Source organism: Alternaria arborescens, assembly GCF_004154835.1.
Source record: "Alternaria arborescens strain FERA 675 chromosome Unknown contig_3, whole genome shotgun sequence".
Classification (NCBI taxonomy): domain Eukaryota; kingdom Fungi; phylum Ascomycota; class Dothideomycetes; order Pleosporales; family Pleosporaceae; genus Alternaria; species Alternaria arborescens.
Genome location: NW_021167858.1, coordinates 933,778 through 952,771, shown reverse-complemented (window position 1 = coordinate 952,771; position 18,994 = coordinate 933,778). Strand labels below are relative to the sequence as shown.

The 18,994-nt window shown below is 50.9% G+C and overlaps 5 protein-coding genes across 5 annotated transcripts; 4 read left to right on the top strand and 1 right to left on the bottom strand.

Annotated features, from left to right (window-relative positions):
• Positions 1-518: 518 nt before the first annotated feature.
• Positions 519-1,342, top strand: AA0111_g1800 (hypothetical protein; the record flags this gene model as incomplete). Its single annotated transcript, XM_028647500.1, has 2 exons — positions 519-592; positions 649-1,342. 2 exons carry the CDS (start codon positions 519-521, stop codon positions 1,340-1,342), a joined length of 768 nt encoding a protein of 255 aa, XP_028510439.1.
• A 1,630-nt stretch (positions 1,343-2,972) lies between these two features.
• On the top strand, positions 2,973-4,868 carry AA0111_g1799 (Siderophore iron transporter; the record flags this gene model as incomplete). The annotated part of the gene is made up of 2 exons (XM_028647497.1): positions 2,973-3,265; positions 3,314-4,868. The coding sequence occupies 2 exons, from the start codon at positions 2,973-2,975 to the stop codon at positions 4,866-4,868; spliced, it is 1,848 nt and encodes a 615-aa protein (XP_028510538.1).
• A 332-nt stretch (positions 4,869-5,200) lies between these two features.
• Positions 5,201-6,295, bottom strand: AA0111_g1798 (hypothetical protein; the record flags this gene model as incomplete). Its single annotated transcript, XM_028647496.1, has 2 exons — positions 5,201-5,718; positions 5,782-6,295. 2 exons carry the CDS (start codon positions 6,293-6,295, stop codon positions 5,201-5,203), a joined length of 1,032 nt encoding a protein of 343 aa, XP_028510539.1.
• A 2,183-nt stretch (positions 6,296-8,478) lies between these two features.
• Positions 8,479-10,432, top strand: AA0111_g1797 (hypothetical protein; the record flags this gene model as incomplete). The annotated part of the gene is made up of 2 exons (XM_028647495.1): positions 8,479-8,604; positions 8,657-10,432. The coding sequence occupies 2 exons, from the start codon at positions 8,479-8,481 to the stop codon at positions 10,430-10,432; spliced, it is 1,902 nt and encodes a 633-aa protein (XP_028510542.1).
• A 998-nt stretch (positions 10,433-11,430) lies between these two features.
• AA0111_g1796 (hypothetical protein) lies at positions 11,431-13,869 on the top strand (the record flags this gene model as incomplete). Its single annotated transcript, XM_028647494.1, has 5 exons — positions 11,431-11,530; positions 11,679-11,707; positions 11,851-12,714; positions 12,765-13,022; positions 13,075-13,869. 5 exons carry the CDS (start codon positions 11,431-11,433, stop codon positions 13,867-13,869), a joined length of 2,046 nt encoding a protein of 681 aa, XP_028510543.1.
• Positions 13,870-18,994: the final 5,125 nt, after the last annotated feature.

Below are 18,994 nucleotides of genomic sequence, written 5' to 3'. Positions count from 1 at the left end.
GCAAACATGGAGTTATGAGGCGCCCTTATTCCCGCTACGATACGTTCTCTCATGATGCTAGTGGGCGAGTAATGTTGGGGAGCAATGTCAGCATGAGTTGGTCATGTTGCGCGTTACAGTAGCGGGCTTGTGTTTCTTCGGGTGACCTCAGAAACCTTCTGGCTACGCTCTACCGTGTTATAGACGGCCATCAACACGACGGTCTTTACTAACCAGAACACACCGAATTCGACATCTCCGGAAGGATGAGCACCATCGCAGTGCTCTTGGATGTTACCTCGATATTTCTATAGATGGCTCGACAGACAAACGAATATGCAGGTGAAGGCGCAAAGCACTTTCAACCTCTGAGATGAGTGTGCGAAACTGGTGATCGATGAGTCTTGTACTTGTCGAGGAGGTGAGCTCTAGACTTTCGCTCACCTTACGATGTTGCTTTATCAACACTTACCAGCTGCCTACTACCCCAACTCTCTTTTTTCGTATCCCCAATCTCTACCAACTTTGTACATTCCAAGATGGGTATGGCGACTGGATTTAAGAGTCCCGTTACGCTAGAAGAATGCCCTCATGGTGAGAAGCTGGTTGGAAGGTAAGAGGTTTCGCAGAAGATATCAAAAGGCTATCACTAATCGCACCTACTTGCAGTTCGGCGGATAGAGGCATCGGCCTCATCAGAATCGGGCATTCAGGCGACCCTACCTACGAGAAAGAGTCATTCCGGTCAGTTCACATAGCGCTGATGGAAAGTGAGTGCGACGGATTCAAGTGGCAAAATTATCGCACATACGATCTTGGACCTGAACATCCCCTTGAGGTTTTCGATTTGTTCATCCAGTGGTTGTATACTCGAAAATACCAAGAAAAGGAAGGCCTTGCGTGGTCTCTCGACAAGTGCCCGACTTTGCTATCCTCTTCTCTGGAGATTGACGTTACACCTTACTTCCGAGTAGACTGGCCCGTCAAGGCAGCCATTGCCAGCTGGGAACTTGGCGTCACCTTACGTGCAAAAGGCTTCCAGAACTATGCCATCAAGCGTCTCTTTGAAGCTTTCTCCAGACCCCTCTCTCAGCCGCTGACACCAGCACTGCTCGCTTATGTCTTCGAACGTCACCAGGAGAGCTTTGCGGAAGGCTCATCGCAGCTGCAACTACTTCTCCAGGATGTTGTCGTTCGCAATTGGGGAGACACTGCTATCATTGACCACACAGCCCAAGAACTATGGTCATTCTTCCTCGGCTTATGCCCTAGCTTTCGCGAGGACTTCGTCTCCGCAACGAAGCACTCGCTGGAGAAAAGGCAGGAGGAGGAGCTGGACTGTGCGAAGTATCTCATTCATTAGCATACCAGAGGAGAAGATGGAGACGGAGAGGTGAATTGTGAAAGGTTAAGTGAGCGTATGGCGCTCACGGGCAGGTATGAGACGCTAGACAGGACTGTTTCTATAAGCTAAGCATTTTGCTGAATGTAAACTGTCAAGGAGATCTCAAGAACGAGAAGTGAGACGTGAAGTGCAAACCGGCTCTCCAGTGTGCAAACGTGCGTAAGCGGTTTCTTGGAAGCTCCACAATTCCACCTGATCGTCAAGACTCACCCACTCAAGAAGCCTCCACCTCATACTGCATGGCGCTTGACATCAGCGGTGATCTCAAGGTGTAGGCCTTGGTACTCGCGGCCCGATGTATAACGTTGGCGTACTCTGGTGTACAGATGTCGTGGTAATCGCATGCGGATGCTACACAATGCAGGGGAAGCAACAAATGAACTGCCAGAGGAACACAAGAAACACACACCACTTTTAGTACTGTGTACACGTCAATGCAGACGTACGCATTCAATAGCAGGTGACAAGAAAGCTACGCGCGCATGTCTGGATCAGTCCGACGGTCCGCCACTGACATTACTCATGTAGGATGGGGTTGCACTGTACCTGGACATCGACCTGCGGCACACTCATTCTCTTGTGCTTCGCGGTACCGCGCGGCGATGCATTGCATCTAGTCCAGTCCCGAGGGCGATGGATGCGTGGGTCCAAAGAGGCCTTTTCATACTGTCGGGACCCAAGGAAGAAGTATCAGCCGCCGTTAGCAGTCTCGGACGAGCAACCCCGAATCACGACCCCACTTGTGCCAAGATGCCAGACCCTTGAATCCGTTCATCGCAGCAGCAGCGCCGATTAGATGCGATTGGGTGCAGATGAAGGTAGGAACGAAATGCCTGCAAAGCCCAGCTTCTCGAAGACGTTTTATCCTCTTTGTACCTTTTCTTCCGCTCCTTCAACCCACTTCGCTGTTTCTGTATCTATCGTCCCGCCACCACGGTACGAATATGGAGCAAATTCTGCAGAAACCCCGAACAGCTCCACCAAGTATTCGGCGGCAATCGAATGTTGGGAGCACCATCGGCAGTTCCGTAGTCGCAGGCTAACAGGCCATTATTTCCCTCGGTACCCCCGCCTTACGAAGGCATGACGGAGCAGAGCGTGGTGGTGCAAGTAGGCGTCGTGGTTTGCGGGTTTTGATCAGATAATGATTAGATCGAAAATTTTCATCTGATAACCCACGCGTCACGCCACCGCAGACTATCATTGGCTCTAGATGTCCGCTGATGCCGGCCGATTATCGAGATAAGATTTGGAGGCCGTCTGGGTCATGCTTGAAAATGCTTAATCCCGGGGGTTTAACTGCATCTGGAAAAGAACAAGCTTTGGTGCATGGTGCTAGCCGGGCAGGTGCACCGTGATGTTCACCACCATTTCCGTTTTGACGGTCCACACGAACAATTTACCCACCCAGCTGCGAGGGAGCCGACAACCGGGTGCGTCTTGACAATGCCCTGCAGTGGAGCCGCGTGGATCGGCGTTTTCTGTATATGAACCTGTACCTCGCGCGGCATCTTGTCTTATCAATCTCTCCATCTCCAACCATCACAACCCTCGCTTTTGGTGTGCAACAACACCTACAATTGCCAAGATGGGTTTCACCTTCAAGGGATTGACCAGCAGTGCATTGGTCTCTGGCAGCGCTGCTTCTGCCAATGCTGACAACAAAGACATTGCCGACGTGCCGGCTTCCTACCAAGGTCACACCAGCATGGACGTTGCTCGCCCCGATGAGAAGGTCGGCAGCCCGAGGGAGTCTGCGTTGAGCAGAGAGTCCGATGAAGAGCTGAACAAGGTTGATACCACTGCTGAGATTGGTGTGCAACAAGTTCAGGCGGCTTCAATGATCTGGAAGAAGCGTGACTTGATTCTAGCATACATTGCGTAAGTGGACGATCTCTCGATATTCAAGATGAGACTAACAATCTCCAGGATGTGGTTCATTCAGTTCTTCACTGCCTACGCATCCAGCACATCGAGCACCCTCTCTCCCTACGTCACCAGCGACTTCCAGCAACACTCTCTGACCGCTTTGACTACCGTCATCTCCTCCATTGTTGGTGGTATCTGGAAGCTCCCATATGCCAAGATCCTCAACATCTGGGGCCGACCTTTCGGTCTCGCTCTGGGTGTAGCCATCTACGTCGTCGGTCTCATCCTGATGGCGAGCTGCAACAACGTCAAGGCCTACTGTGCGGCACAGACCTTCTTCTACGTTGGTTCCAACAGTATCGACTTCTTCATCACCGTCTTCATCGCCGATACTTCCAAGTTGAAGAACCGAGCCCTGTTCATCTCCTATGCGTCTTCCCCGTGGCTCATTACCACCTGGATCTACGGGTACGGCATCAGGGGCATTACGGCTAATGGCGGCATTGGCTGGCGATGGGCTTTTGGTATCTTTGCCATCATCGCCCCCATCGTCACCTCGCCTCTTATCATTCTGTTTGTTGTCTACGAAGGCAAGGCGCGCAAGCAGGGTCTCATCGCACCACGCCCCAGCCGCGGTAACTTTATCCAAACTCTTACCTACTACCTTCGCGAATTCGATGCCGTCGGTCTTCTGCTCTTGGCCGCTGGACTGTCGCTCTTCCTTCTAGCCTTCAACATCTACTCGTACCAGGCCGAGCAGTGGAAGTCGCCTCTTATCATCTGCTTCATCGTATTCGGCGCACTTCTAGTCGTTGCATTCGGTCTGTGGGAGAAGTGGGGTGCCCCGGTCACCTTCATTCCATGGCCACTACTAAAGAACCGAACCGTCATCTTTACCTACACCATGGCTGGTTCGTTATACGTTGGCTGGTACTGCTGGGACTCATACTTCTACTCTCTTCTCGTCGTTCTGTTCGATCAGAGTGAGGTACACGCCACATGGATCGCCAACATCTACACCATGGGCAGCTGCTTCATTTGCATCATCTACGGAATCGTGCTACGTTACTACGGAAAGCTCAAGGTCTTTTCGTTCTTCTTCGGTGTACCTCTTACCATGCTCGGTGTTGGTCTTATGATCAAGTTCCGTCAACCCGACCAGAATATTGGCTACATTGTCATGTGCATGATCTTCATCGCTTTTGGCGGTGGTGTCCTGGTTACCTCCGAGCAAACCACTCTCATGGCCGTGTCCAAGCAGCAAGACTTCCCTGCTCTCCTCGCCGTGGAATCTATGATCATTTCCATCGGAAGCGCTATCGGCTCTACCGTTGCAGGTGCCATCTGGACCGGTGTCTTCCCAGCTCGCCTTGCAGCTAACCTGCCTGCGAGCGCCTTGCCAGACCTTGCCAGTATCTACGGCAGCTTCAAGGTTCAGGACAGCTACCCTGTTGGAAGCCCGACTCGTGATGCCATCAACCTCAGCTACGGTCAGACACAAAAGTACATGCTTATCGCCGCTGTGTGCGTCTACTGCATCACTCTTTTCAGCACTGCCTGCTGGCAGAATGTCGATGTTAGGACCATGAAGCAGAGGACCATTGGTCTTTTGTAGTTTTTGTTTGTGTTTCATACGAGTTGCATGCATTGCATTGGCGGCGCTTTGTTATATTGCTATTTCTTGATCCTCTCGGCTAAAAGCCTATCACGAGCAGGTAATCTTTGTATATAATGACGATGACGGCCTGATAACCATGAGACAAATCAATGTTCAATGTTCAATGTTCAAATTTACATGTTTAACTTGTGATGAATTCAATACGCGATGTATATCAATGCTTCGTTGTATGCTCCCTACTCCTTGCTTGGGGTATCCAAAATGCTAGGCAACGAGGCTGTATGGCACAAGCACTCGTGAAGAAGAATATTGCAATGGAATAATCATATCTACAAGAACACAGCTACGGTCAAAGCCAGCGCAGTCAGGTACCCGAGAGTAGCAGTCAGCGAACTAGCAGCACCTGTAGCGGTAGTGGTTGCTTGCGCGCTCTTCTCGTTTCCGTCAGTTGTCGTTGCAATAGGCGAGGGGGTGGCGGATCCGGAAGGCGTGGCTTGGGGTCTCGCTGCCACACTTGTCGAGGAAGAAGAAGCGCTGATTACGGGCTTGCTGGGTTTCGCACTCACATCACCGCTTGCCTTGGCCATGCCAACTACCCACTTGATCACTTCGGGGTTGTGTTGGACGAAATAGTTAAGGTGCTCGTTCACATCCTGAGGCTCGGAGCCGACGGCGCAGATTGGGTCGCCGTAGTGGCAGTAGTCCAGGAAGACGTCGGAGTATTGCTGAAGGCCTTCAAGGTGTTCAGGGCTGCGCGCGCTGGTGCCGTCGTAGTCTACACCGCGACCGACGGTGAAATTCTGGTCTTTAGAACGAACGACAGCGCCAAAGGTTACGGCTGCGACGACTATAGTTGGAGGGTTAGTAAAACCGATGTAGAGCGTGACTTGTTATTGACAAGGATACATACCATTAGAGCCGGGAGCCGACGTAGCGTCTAGAGCCGGGTTCATGTCTTGCTCACATGCGAAGACAGAACCTCCTCCTCCACCAAGCATGTCCTGTGCCACGGATCCTCCCTGCGAGTAACCCAACACAATCAACTTGCTATCAGGGCATTTTTCGCTGTACGCCTTCATCTGGGCCTGTCCGCTCTTCGCACCCTTGCCCGCAGAATCACACCAAACGCCTTGTCCCCATGCTGTGCTCTTCGCTGGGTACTCGACATCCTCGTAACCACACTCTTCTGATCCTCCAATTGCTGCGCAAATCTCCGAGGTGAGGTTGCCTAGACGGCCTGGGTAGGGCTCATCGGAGCCACGGGAGATGAAGACGTGGAAAGGCTTGCAGTCGTCCGAGTGGTATGCGAGAATTTCCGTGGAATTGCAGTATATGCCTGGCGAGGGTGCGTCGCAGCGTTCTTGAGCGAGCACAAGGCTGGCACCGAGTGTGGTGAAGAGGAGGGGGATTTGCGAGACCCTCATATTAGCGTAATTATAAAGTTTGGGTATAACGAGTGACTAATGTAAGCTGCCCTGCGTGAAAAGAAAGGTAGTAGGCGTCTGGTACCAGAACGCGCAATTAGTAGTAAGTAGGATCCTCAGAGCCGCAGCAGACGAGACGCAGGGCACAAAGAGATATACAAGATAACGAAAGGTCAGCCCTGGAAAACGCTGACTGCCACTAGGATCACGAAGCTCATAGGCGATCGACCCCCATGATGTAAAAGCACGGCCCCCACAGACATCATGCATGCGCCGCAAGCTTGATTTCGCATCCTTTGAATGGGGGTGATTCGATATAGAGGGCAGCGTTTCCAGTTTCGACGAGAAAAGGTCGATTCCGCCCCGTCGGCTAGCCTAAGCCGGTAAGACCAACGGCGCCAACGCGGATTCCGGCACTGAGCCAAGCCGCCTGTGCCACAGAAAGCCACAGGAAGCGGCCTGTCTGCAGGAACAAATCTCGACTCATTCCTTGGGGCTTGCGCGTTCCCGTCATCGCTGCGGCGTTGGCGTCGAAAAAGGGGCGGCTTCAGGCATCATTCTGAAGGCTTTGTACCCTGATTACTATACCGCCGATGATGCCGCAGTGCAAGCAGGGCTGCCATAGCTAACACGCGACATCTTTCCTATCTATTCTGAACGCCACACCTGTTGTGTGGCACCGAGTTCACGAGGGAAGCTTGACTGGAACGTGCGATCGATCCGTACCGCAATACGAACGACGCGAATGCTGGGCGCCTTACGATGCCCACGGAGTAAATTTGTTTGGATGTTCGAGACCTGTAGTGCCTGAGTCGACGTTGTTCTGGCTGGCCCATGCCCACTTTTTTTCTTCTCGAGACTCCACATGCATTCCTCTAACAACCTTTCCGTTTTCTGACGCAGCATCTTCACCTCATACATTGGCGTGTTGATTCAAGAGCCCCTGGATGTGTCCAAGTGCTCGAGTGCCGACGGTTCCGTATCCCCAGACTTGTTGGCGAAGACGCGCGTATGATGAGCAAGACTGCCACCTACCTCTGACTCTTCACCTCTCCCTCGCGTTGCCATGTTACTGACATCGAACGTGCATTCCAGGCGCATACGTCCTCACAGATAGTCAGGAGAACACATGAGGAAATCAGGCGAGACTGGTGGTGCGCAAGGCAGGAACGTGGCGGATGCCGATGGCGATACCCGCCTACCCGGCTTGACTGAGGGAGCAAGTGCGTCCCCTGACATCCCCGTATCTCAACTTCTGCTCTGTCAATCTGCTACATGCCGTCTCTTTCCATCGTCCCCGCGTCTTGCTGTGGCATCCGAAATGCTCTCGACACTAACATCACTGGTGTGTGAATCTGTGACACAGCGTATCTTCTCTTTCACCATCTCCTCTTTACGTAAGATCTCAAAGTTTCATCTTCACTTTCACCTCGTTTCGATTAATGTCACGCATTTCCTCAAGTAGATTCAGTCATTTCGCGGTGCTCAGTCTAATCACCCAGAGTGTGTTGCACTGTGCATACAGCTAACGTCAGACGAACATGGTGCGAAGGGCTGTCGAGGAGACTACCATCCATCATTGACTATACACAGCATTGAGCATGCTGTATACAGGTATAGTATACATACAGCTCTTTCGAGAAAACGTGACGATAGTGAGTCACTGTACTGGGTAGGAGGTTATTCTTTATTGGAAAGTCGAACAAAGCGTTAATTCCACCATAGTGAAAGATCGCGCAAGCACGACGATACATAGTCAGGAGACCCATCTCCCAGCCTTCTTGGGCTTATGCCTCGTCTTATGACCCAGCTGTTCGTGCACACGGGCTTTTCCGCTGCTGCTGGCGTTTCACTGCACTATATACCAAAATTTCGTCATATCCTTCCCCATTCACTAATACTCGCTTTCATTGACGACTCCAAGATCCCGACCATTATGTTCTGCCAAGTGCTGCCTTCCTTCCCTCTTCTGATATAACCCAACCCTTCCCACACTTCTAACCAAATCTCTTCCACGCGAACTTCCTCAACTGCAATCAACCCGTAATCCTGGTTCACCGGCTCACGATCCAGATTGATTAACAGTCACTACGAATTTTCAGTCTTCAAGTCATTCTCAAGACCAATAATTGCCTACACTTTATTCAAACCAACCACACCCACTGACAAGTCAAAATCGCATCATGGCGCCCATCCGCGAGACTTTTCGCAACACGGCGAACCGTGTAGTGGATGTACTGAAGCAGAAGGCTTACGTCCATTGTCAACACGGATGCCTGAAGCTCGAGACTAATGCTCGCGTCCTCAAGGTTTGTCTTTCTCTCCAGCTATCACTCAGGCAGCATCTAACCGTTCGCAAAGAAATCCATTGAGAGCACTGCCCCTTATCTGGTTCTGACTGGCCTGAGCAAAGTCTGTGCTAGCTCCAGTCGTACTCCACTACCACTGCCAAGCAAGGTTCGTGACTTGACCCTCATGAATGGACGTACAGCGACTAACCCCTGGCAGAAGCAGCAGACTTCTCGCACCTCAACCACAGGACGTATCGAGAAGCCCAAGCGTCATGGATCTCCTGCAGAGCGAGATTTCCGGTGGTATGATATGAAGATGAAGAGGGAGGCTTCCGAGATGGCGCGCGAGAAAGAGATCCGCCTCCGAGAGGAGCAGTTGAAGATGGCGGAAGAGAAAAAACGACAGAAAGAGCTTCGTGCTTCATCTGATCAGTGGGCGGTGGATCGTCATATGAGTATCAAGGCATCCCGTTCCCAATTGACGCCGCCACCACCGCCGCCATATGTGCCCGAAAAGTCACCCTACAGCGACGAATTTTACGCGAACCAGACCCCTGAGGAGCGTCGCAAGTTCATCCACGAGAGATTGACCAATATCCTTGGCGAGGAGAAGATGAAGGCTCCGATCCTTCCTTCTGGTCACAATCCTATAGATCCCGTCATTGCAGAGCATAACAAGCGTGTAGCCACTGGAAGTATCATCGACGCGTTCGAGTCTCGACGTGCCGAGATTCAACGCCGCGTTGATGAGCAGATGTGGATGGCTTATCAAGCACACAAGGCTTATGTGAGGACAGAGGTTCTCTGGAATCACTACCACAACATCTACCAGGGGCGCATCAACAGACTTGCCATGTACCCTGGCGAGATGAGCGACAACATCGATCTCTTAGACAACGCCATCGCGAACAACGACGTGTGGGAGGTGGCCAACACCGTTCAATTCTTGACCCAGCAGATCTTTGAACCTGTCCTCGGCCTGCTACAAGAGTGCGACAACGAGATTCCACTGGCTGTAGACGATGCCCAGAAGCTCAAGGCTATTTGGCCTCTGGCACGTCTCGAGGAGGTCTATGGGTATCTGGTGAGCAAGGCTGATGGTCTCGAGCCCCAGGTTGTCTTCATGGCTCAGCTTATTGAGGCCATCGCCCATCGGATCAAGAATCCGAAACCGCTTGTGAACCCTCTTGAGCAAGAGCAGCAACCAACCAACAACTTTTGCGCCAATCACGGCTATACGAACACCAATATAGCGGCAAGCTCTGACCCTACTTCTGACAATGGAGCTTCTATCTTAGGTGCTGCTCCTGCTGCTCCTGAAGGTGGATTTTCAATCCGTGGCAGAGCATCTACATCCGGTGTTGATCCCGATGCCTACGTCCCCGGCGCTACCACTTCCGCAGCCCCAGGCTCCGGCATATCCAAGCTGACTGCCGCAACCCTCGCAAAAGCCGCTGACAATCAGCTGGCCTGTTATCCCGCTGGTTCCGAAATCCCGTCCATTACCGTTGAGCCAGTAGACAGTGTCGCGCGGCAAAACGTCATCCATTACATTTCGACCGACAACATGGTCCTCGAGACAGAGATCCAGGACATGTTCCGCAGCAACGAGATCAAGAGCAATCACCGCCGTGCAGTCAAGGAGTGTATTGATGGTCTGTTGAATGCCGCGAACGGTGAAGAGAGTATTCTCGGCTCTATGGATGCCGGACACTACCGCTCACAGATCGAGAAGTGTGTCACAAGGATTGACGCTCTTCCCCTGAAGATTCGTCAGAACAAGGATACTCAAGCTCTCAAGAAGCTTTGTGGCCGTGCGCTGAAGATCTGGGCGATTCATGATTAGAATGAGAGTTTGGACATCTTTTGAGACTGACTCACATCTCATCATGCATCATAACACACGCAACATGAAGAGACAAGGACAGAACTCCAAGGATGGCGACATATCAGACACGAAAGTCGCTTTTCTCGCGAGCCTACAACACAACACCCCCGCACCACGACACCACGACACTACAACACTCACTGTAAACGGAGGCCATCTTTGACGTGGACTCAAGCTTCCTTCACAAATTCACGCCGTTACGACACCATGGCTCACGATACTACGACCACGACCACCTCTTCCTTTTCATCACACAGGAGAAATGCGATCAGTCTTACAGTGTTTTCAGCGAGCGAGTTTTGCCCTTTTTGTCATTTCGTGGGTTTACTTGTTGAGCACAAACGCTCGACCCTGCTCTCTCATCACGAGATATCAAAGTTTCTCGTGATGCGTTTGCAGTACGTACTACCAGCTAGCGAGTCCTTTAATTTGTTAATTCCGATGATACCCTTTCGTCGAGCACATTTGCTCGACCTCGTATAATGTCCTTTTCAACGTTGATGATTTCCGCTAATGTCTGTCGTCATCCAACACTCAAGACTTCTACTACATGCGACAAGGATTTATGTTTTGTAGAGTCAAACCTTTCATGGTAATGAAAACGCCATAATAGATGAACGAGTTTTTGTGTGCTTGAGAAGAAATGTTGAGTAGATGAAGATCTTGAGGTGGTGGCTGTATCACATGTCAGAGCTTTGCGATACTCTGCAATACAACTCACTCCGACCTCTTCATCGCACGAATCTAATCTCCGGTATTGATAATTCAGGATCATATTAGCAACATGATATTCTGATGCGTCCAAGAAGACATGAATGTGATGGGAACAAGGAGAAACAATGAAATTGGTGGCTGCATGGGAGCATGCTGAAAACGCGCTAGTGGCCCCGGATCCCGGTCGCGTTCCGAAGTAGCTTGGGGGAGCGCCATCCTTCTTCCAACAACTCCGTCGCGCCATGAACAGCCATCCTTCGCCCATAGAGCATATGGACGTCGAAAGGAGGTCGTCGTCGCCCAAGCGCAAGAAGGTCCGCCAAAAGTACGCGCCCAAGGCATGTAAGTCGCGCCTTCCGCTCTTGCAACTTCCGCTCGGCATCTCTGGAGCTTCCTATGCAGCATTCCGATGGTTCCGTAGTGGTTCGACGCAGCTTCGCGCGACAAGACAACGGTGACATGCCATCAGCCGGCTGACAGACGGGTCTAGGTGTATCATGCAGGCGGTCGAAGCTCAAGGTACGTTGTCTCGGTATACTGCCCGACTCATTTTCCAATGTGTCGCTCCTTCCTTCTCTGTGCGACAGCGTTCCTTCCGCAGCTAGGAAAGACGCAATCCAGACGGCAACAGCACTCGGAGGCAGCAGCACTAACCAAAGCAGTGCTCCGGTGAAAATCCATGCCAACGATGCATGGACAACGGCAAGCGATGTTTCTTCTCTGAAGACCAGACAGCGGCCGAAGCCCTGCAAAACCTCAGTCGACCGACGCCCGCCCTTCAGTCGCAAGCCTCCAACGCCAGCGGAAACGGCAACAGCATATCACGAAGGACTCTAATGCCATCCGACAATGGCACGGAGCGGAGGGCGAGCGATGCCAGCACACGTGGCATGAGCATGGAAGCACGTATGGCCCGCATCGAGGCTATGATGGAGGCTCTTATGCGCGACCGAGGCCTGGCCATGACACCAATGGGCAGTATAGAGCGCGAAGACAACGGCAGTGATGGCTTTCGGGGTGATGCCGCCTTGTCTGTCCCGCCGCTGGACCCCATCAACCCAGCCCTCGCCTTCATGGGACAGCCTTCCCTCTTCTCACACGAGCCGTCAGACTCAGGAAGCTCGGCTCTGCCAGGCCCTGGCCCTGCGTTCAATGGCGAGCCACCGCATCTCATACAAGTGGGCAACAAGAAGTTGCCTTACCCCAGCCCGGCCGATTACCAACAGTACCTAGCCTCATTCTTCACCGACATCCACCTGTCTCATCCGTGCATAGATGAATCCGAGTTCCGCGGTCGCAGCGAACACATGCTAGCGAGCACCACCATACCCCTACAAGACCACCAGTTCCTCGCGCTGAACTACAGCATCTTTGCTTGCTGCGACATACTGCTCAATGTCGCGCCAATCGATACTGGCAAACCGAAAGGCTGGCGATGGCTTGAGCTGGCTGACGACCTCGTCGATAAGAGGTCACTACTGAACGGAAGTGGCGATCTGACACTGATACAATGCGTACTATTTCAGGTAAGTTTCTGGACATCCAAAGCTTGGTACATGAGAGCTGACCGTCGCAGGCTATATACTATTCTTACGCAGATATGCCCGGTCCGGCTTACAACACTATCGGTGCCGCTGCCAGACTCGCGTTCCAGTCGTCTTTGCATCAGCAGTCTACATGGACAAACATCACAACCGCACAAGCATACGAGCGTATCTGCACATTCTGGAACGTATTCGTACAAGACCGCTTCATCTCGTTGACCTTCGGACGCCCATATACAATCCATGAGACCGACATCCAAGTCGAGGCACCCGCGGATCTGTCCGAAAGGGTGAGTAAAGCTCCTACCTAGCCTTGCGGTTATTGTTTCTCACCATCTTTAGGCGATGCTATACAAGGCTGATGAGATCGATCCAAGACGTTTCATCGATCACTATATTCACTACATGATACTCTGGGCACGCTATGCTGACAACAATATTGACGGTCGTAGCCTCGATGGCGCGACGCAGGAGGTCATTGATAGGCAGATCTCATACTTCCTCGAGCAGGATTTGCAAACACTAGAAATTCCTCATGCCCAGCCAGTCGGTACGACTGTTCCGCCTCTTAAAGTTTTCATTACCCAGAAGAAGACCGACTTTGTGCTCTGGGGCTTACGCTCCGTCATAACTTCTCTCCAATACGACGACAATCATGCTTCTCACTTCAGCAATCTTGCAGTCTTTACTGTCAGCCGAATGGCCACGTTTGCTCAAGACATCCGACAGCCTTTCAGCCTTCGACACCGCATGGTATCGTCTCTCTCGAATGCTCTACTCGTTCTTTGCTCTCTCCTTGTACGGAACGTCGCTGGGAGGAATCAATCTCACGTTGAAGCTTTTCGCGATGCTTTGGCCTTGCTACGCGATCTCGCATATAGTCTGTTATATGCGAAGCGTGTCCTATCTGACTTTGAGAGTCTTGTTGACATTGTCGAGGAAGTCATTGACGGAAAGGCTGTGCCGGGGAATGTCGCAGAGCTGTTCCCCTATAGATCTGCGAGCCCTCCTTTCCGCCTACCACGTGGCCCAGGAACAGTGAGAGGCATCGAGGGGACTCGTGCGGCCGGTAATGGTAATGGTAATGGTAACAGTAACGGGCCTGGTGAAAATGGATGTGGCGTTTTGTGGCTCTAACGGTCGGCGTTCTACGTGGTCTGACGGACATTTTACTCCTTGTATAACAGCGGTCTTGCATAGATACCCACTGCCTCAGCACAGGCTAGGAGATGGCGTTTGGAGTTATTACATCTTGATTTCTCACTTATCTGCTTTCACATGTGACGTGCATTGGACGGTTGCGTTGCTCACACTATATCCGCTACTTGGCTTTTCATACAAGAGTTGCTCAGTTTCTGGTCAATAACGTCGTATAGGCACAGCGAAAGCAGACAAAATGACAGAAGCAGAACCGACGCAGGCAAACATGATAGAGTTGGACAATGACGATAACGATGACCACAAGATGAAGAGGAAGAGGCGACCTCCATGGAAGTATAGCTGCTTCAACGAACGATTCGAACAGCGAGAGAAGCATGCAACTGATCTATGTTATTAGCTCATGATCGGACAACAAATGGTCAACGAGCTGAACAACGATCTTGAGAAGGGGAAGATCAAGACGTAATCAAGAGAAAGACAAGATGAGGGAAAGACCACCATACTGAATCGTCTCAATAGTAACGATCTGTCCGCTTGGTGCATGGATTTAGGCTGGACAGAGCAAGGGCATCTGTTACGACTTTGAGGAGCGTATGGAGCACATGTATGAGCAAGACCTTGAGAAGATTGTCAATGAACACCAAGAGTACCACTTAGGTAGAACAATCTATCAGTAGAGCCTGCTCTCTTGGTTTTCAATCCCAGCCGGTACTGCCTGCTTGCAGGCATGCGCATTTTCTTAGTCTTGGTCCATATGGGAGATGTTCGTCGTCTCCTGGTCCCCCTTTGCTTGCAATCTGTCCACTAGCTGGAGACGGAATCTTCTTTTGACCACCTGCTCTCACGGCCAGCTAAAACTCCCTTGTACCAACAGAATGTAGAGTTGGGAACAAAGCAGGCTGATTCACTAAGTAAAGAGCTGAAAGTATACACGACAATAGAGACGGTCAATATGGCTGCAAGTGAGTGAACTTGGAGATAATAGCTCTCGTCGCTTGGTTGATAGCTACGTGGAGAGGTAGCCAAAAGAAGACAACGCCTTGTGTGCGATAAGCGTGCAACTGGATCTTCTATAAGGGAAATGCGGTTCTACTACTGTGGTTGGATTGTGCAAACAAACTCTCGTTCGTGCTGTCCGGCAATAGTTTTATCTCTTTGCAATATACAGCTGGTAGCTACTTGACTAAACGTCTCTAGATTCATCATGCTTTTGTGTGCAATTGGGGATGACACAGGGAAGTTAGGGCTCGATACCACAGCCTACAAAATTGCCAGTGTGAGAGCAGTGAAAGTCTTCTCTGCTGTTAGAAGTATGTCTAACTAGGCGTGTTGCCTGCTTTGCCTGCGCTGAAGGGAATAGGTTCTTTATACAGTAACGAAACACAATTTACACTAATCCAGTAACAAAGAAATAATCTCTCTCATCGTCATGGTAGCCTTCATAAACGTGCAACCACATACACATCGAAAATGCTTCAGTCAATATAGTCTAAGAGAATAAAGGGAACTCATTGATGTCTTATAACAGCATAAGACTAAATGTAATCGATGGCGACAGGCAAATATATTGCTCCAGAGGATCAAAACAGTTCAACTATCGAAAAGCCCCATGAAGCCACCCAAAACAGTGGCTACTCTCATGTCCAGGAGAACTAAAGTTCCCAAGCTGGGCCTGAATACCTGAGAGAGAGCATCGTATAACACCGTTCGATGTTGTGGTGGTCGTGGTGAAAAGATAGCGGGCCCAGATGTGGGGGCAAAAAATATCCTTCACCGCCATCACCATCGATACCCCCTTTTCAGGACAGTACTGAATAAGAGCAAAAGGAAAGCCCGACGTGGGGGTCGAACCCACAACCTTGAGATAACCAATCGAGTCTGATTAGGACGTGAAAGCTAAGAGTCTCACGCTCTACCGATTGAGCTAGCCGGGCAGATGCTGTTTTGATGTGTATTTCGGAATTTAGATATTACATGAAGAAGAAAATTCCGAGATTCAATGCATCATGCGAATGAGAATGAGACCATCGTTCGTCTCTACGTTCAAGACTCGAAAAATCTGGAAGGTCTAACGAAGGAATTTTCGCTAACATGAAAATTTCACTCCACCAATGATATTCTCCTTTAGCAACGACCATGTCCCTACGCGAACCACAATACCCATGCACATGGCAATTCTCCAGACAACCAATACGTGCGTATGTAATTCGAATCAGGATGCACCTAGAAGCCCATGCACATGCGTTCTGCCCGAAAAAGTACCTAGTTCCAGGCACAGTACACCTAAGCCCTAACGCGTCCTGCCTTCACTATCACCTTGCACTGGCATGCACGTCCACTCTTCCCCTGTATGTAAAGAAAAATATCCACGTCGTAACAATACCTCAACATTTCAAGAATCAGCACTATCCCCAAAGGCAGCCCTGCCACCGATGCGATCTGATTCTATTCAAGACAACAGCGAGGCCAACAAAGGGACCCACAACGGAGCCCATGCGCGTACCCGCAGAGCCTCAACACCTCCTCCGACCCCCGATCGCAGCCGCCCGGATATTGTGTCACATCGTCTCACATGCGGCAGAGGCCATACGCCGTGAGTGTTCGATAGCGTCGCCGAAGTTTGAAGATTTGAAGAAACCCAGCTAGAGCTTGTCATGTCCACAGTCCAGTCCAGCCAGCCACGCCCGAATAGAACGACGGTTCGTCATGAGCAAGTATCTGTATTAGGTTGCCACTTTTATAATTCCCGGCCGGTGAACCTAGCACGCAGAGGTATAGAGGATAGTTCTTCTTCTCGAAGCAGCGCTAATGTAAGGTTTAGAAGGCGAATAGCGCACGCGATCATTCTCGGAAGGTTTTGCATTGGTTGCCTAATCTGTAGAATTGTATAGCTGCCGTTTTTTCGATACGCCGAACTAGATGTCTGAGCGTAGTCTTACATCGGAGGTTGGTAACATCGGTGATTGCGCTGACACGAGGAGGGGGCTGCAGAATTATCCCTCCTAGAGAAGCGAGCCTCCGAAGTCTCGACTATCGACTGTTCCGGCCGCGAACTTAGCCAGAAATAGTAGTACACTAGCAGTCGGCGCATGGAGAGGAGAAGGAAGGAGGCTAACCACTTCTGACACCGGTGTAACAATACCAAACCACCGCTTGCGTGGCGGTGAAAGAGCTGTGGCTCAGATACTGGAGAGAGCCGGGCATTCGCCGTGGTGGGTCGCTTCAGCTTGACATGGACACCTGGAGATAAACACCCACATACACATAACCGAGGAAGTCTGGAGCAGGAACTTGCGGGAACTACTTCGTTTTACAGTGGACCTTTTCATCGGGTGTCTACGGGTTGGAGATTTCAATGTAAAGAAAAGCACCCTTCTCGTCCGCGCATCTGTGTATGCTCAGGCATGTGACAACGTCGCAGCGGGAACTATGGATTGTAGATTTACGCCCAAGTGGAGATTTAATCCTTGCCGAGCGTGGGAGAAACCGAGATTTCGCATGCAGCTATGTCTCGGTTGGGGAAAGCCATGTCAATGTGACTTGAAAATGAAGGAAAAAAAGAAAAATCCTTTTTAAAAAATGGCGAGACTTCATATCCGATGTAGCAGGCGTTTGGGTAGCAATGCAGGTACGAACCTATCTCGAAACAACACCTTGTCTTCGCTGTGATAGATGTTGCGTGTCGGTGGAGCTCGGCAAGTAGACACATGCGCGCTCGCGCAGCTATGGCACGTGAAACTCGGTTCATGCATGCATTCGCAAGCCAGAATGGATTACCGACAGGATACTGCAGCCTCAACAACTGCTGAATCGATAGGTTCCGTGAGCGGTGTATGGCACGCCCAATGCGATCAAGCATGACGTACTCGTCGTCTCAATCAATAGCAATAGGACCCTGCACGAATGCGCGTCAACTCGTAAACAGCCTCGCGAGCGCCGGATACGGACGATACGCGTCGCCTCTAACAACACTGGCTATCAATAGAGCGCAAACGCTTACAGTGCGGCAAAAGCCCATGTAAAACGTAAGCGCTGTATCATTCTCTGGGGCTTCTAGAAAATCTTCTGCAACGATGGCGAAAAGGCTGATGAGCTCGTGGCCAATCGATCGGGTGGATCTGGTGTTGGCGATAGCGACTCCACACCACCTGCGGGTGCCAGATGCTTTTGTTGAGAGAAACATCGATATTAGCAGCGATGATGGTAAACAACGCCAACCAACATGGCTGTCTGGTTTAGCGCTATCTTGTCAGACTGACAGATGACGCGCACCTAGAATTTCCCTCGATTGCAGACTGCTATTCCTTCCGAAATTCGTTTATTGTGTTGACACGTTTGAAAACTCGGAAGCTGACTAAGAACGTATTTTACAACGTCGTTTCGTTCGCCTGGGATCTCTCTGACCCGGATTACCAAATCAAGTAATGACGATGATCGACGGTCTTGGGGCTTGGGTACCTGCATAGATCCAGTATGTACGTCATCGATCCCCAAAAGCACGAGCAAGTAAACCCCAGGAAAATAGACATATTCTGCGGAGAAAGCCCCATGATGCGTCGCATCTACTCGCGGGTTCCATGTAGGTAACAAGTTCAGACCCAGGGATATCGCAGATCTGAAGCAAGTGAGGCGCATTAATGACAGCATACTTGACTACATCGAAGAACCATGAAAAGCAACTGATGCGAAAAAGGGGGTCCTCGCGTCGAGGGTGCAGCGAAAGGTCTGGTGTGTACCCTGACACGATCAAAATGGCAACCTGCGACGTCCGGGGTTGCCAGTCTGGGGAAGTGTAACCACCAGTTCCACAAGTTTCATCAGCACACCTGACGTGCCAAAACCTTCCGCTCCAAACTCTGTATGGTTGCATCAGATTGAGGCCAGTCAGTGCTTAGGCGGCAATTTCCTGTTTTGTTTAGCTAACCGCTCGTCGTCGTGTCGTGATTGTCCTTGCGGGGTAAGCGGCGTTTGTGGGGAAGCTAAACAACGTTCCGCTCCAGTTAGTCTGTCGTAGTCATAACAAGAAAGGGGATTGGTGGGTAATAGAATCATCGAGCGGCGCCGTCACCGACTATTGCTGCTGTTGTGAGATTTCCAGGGT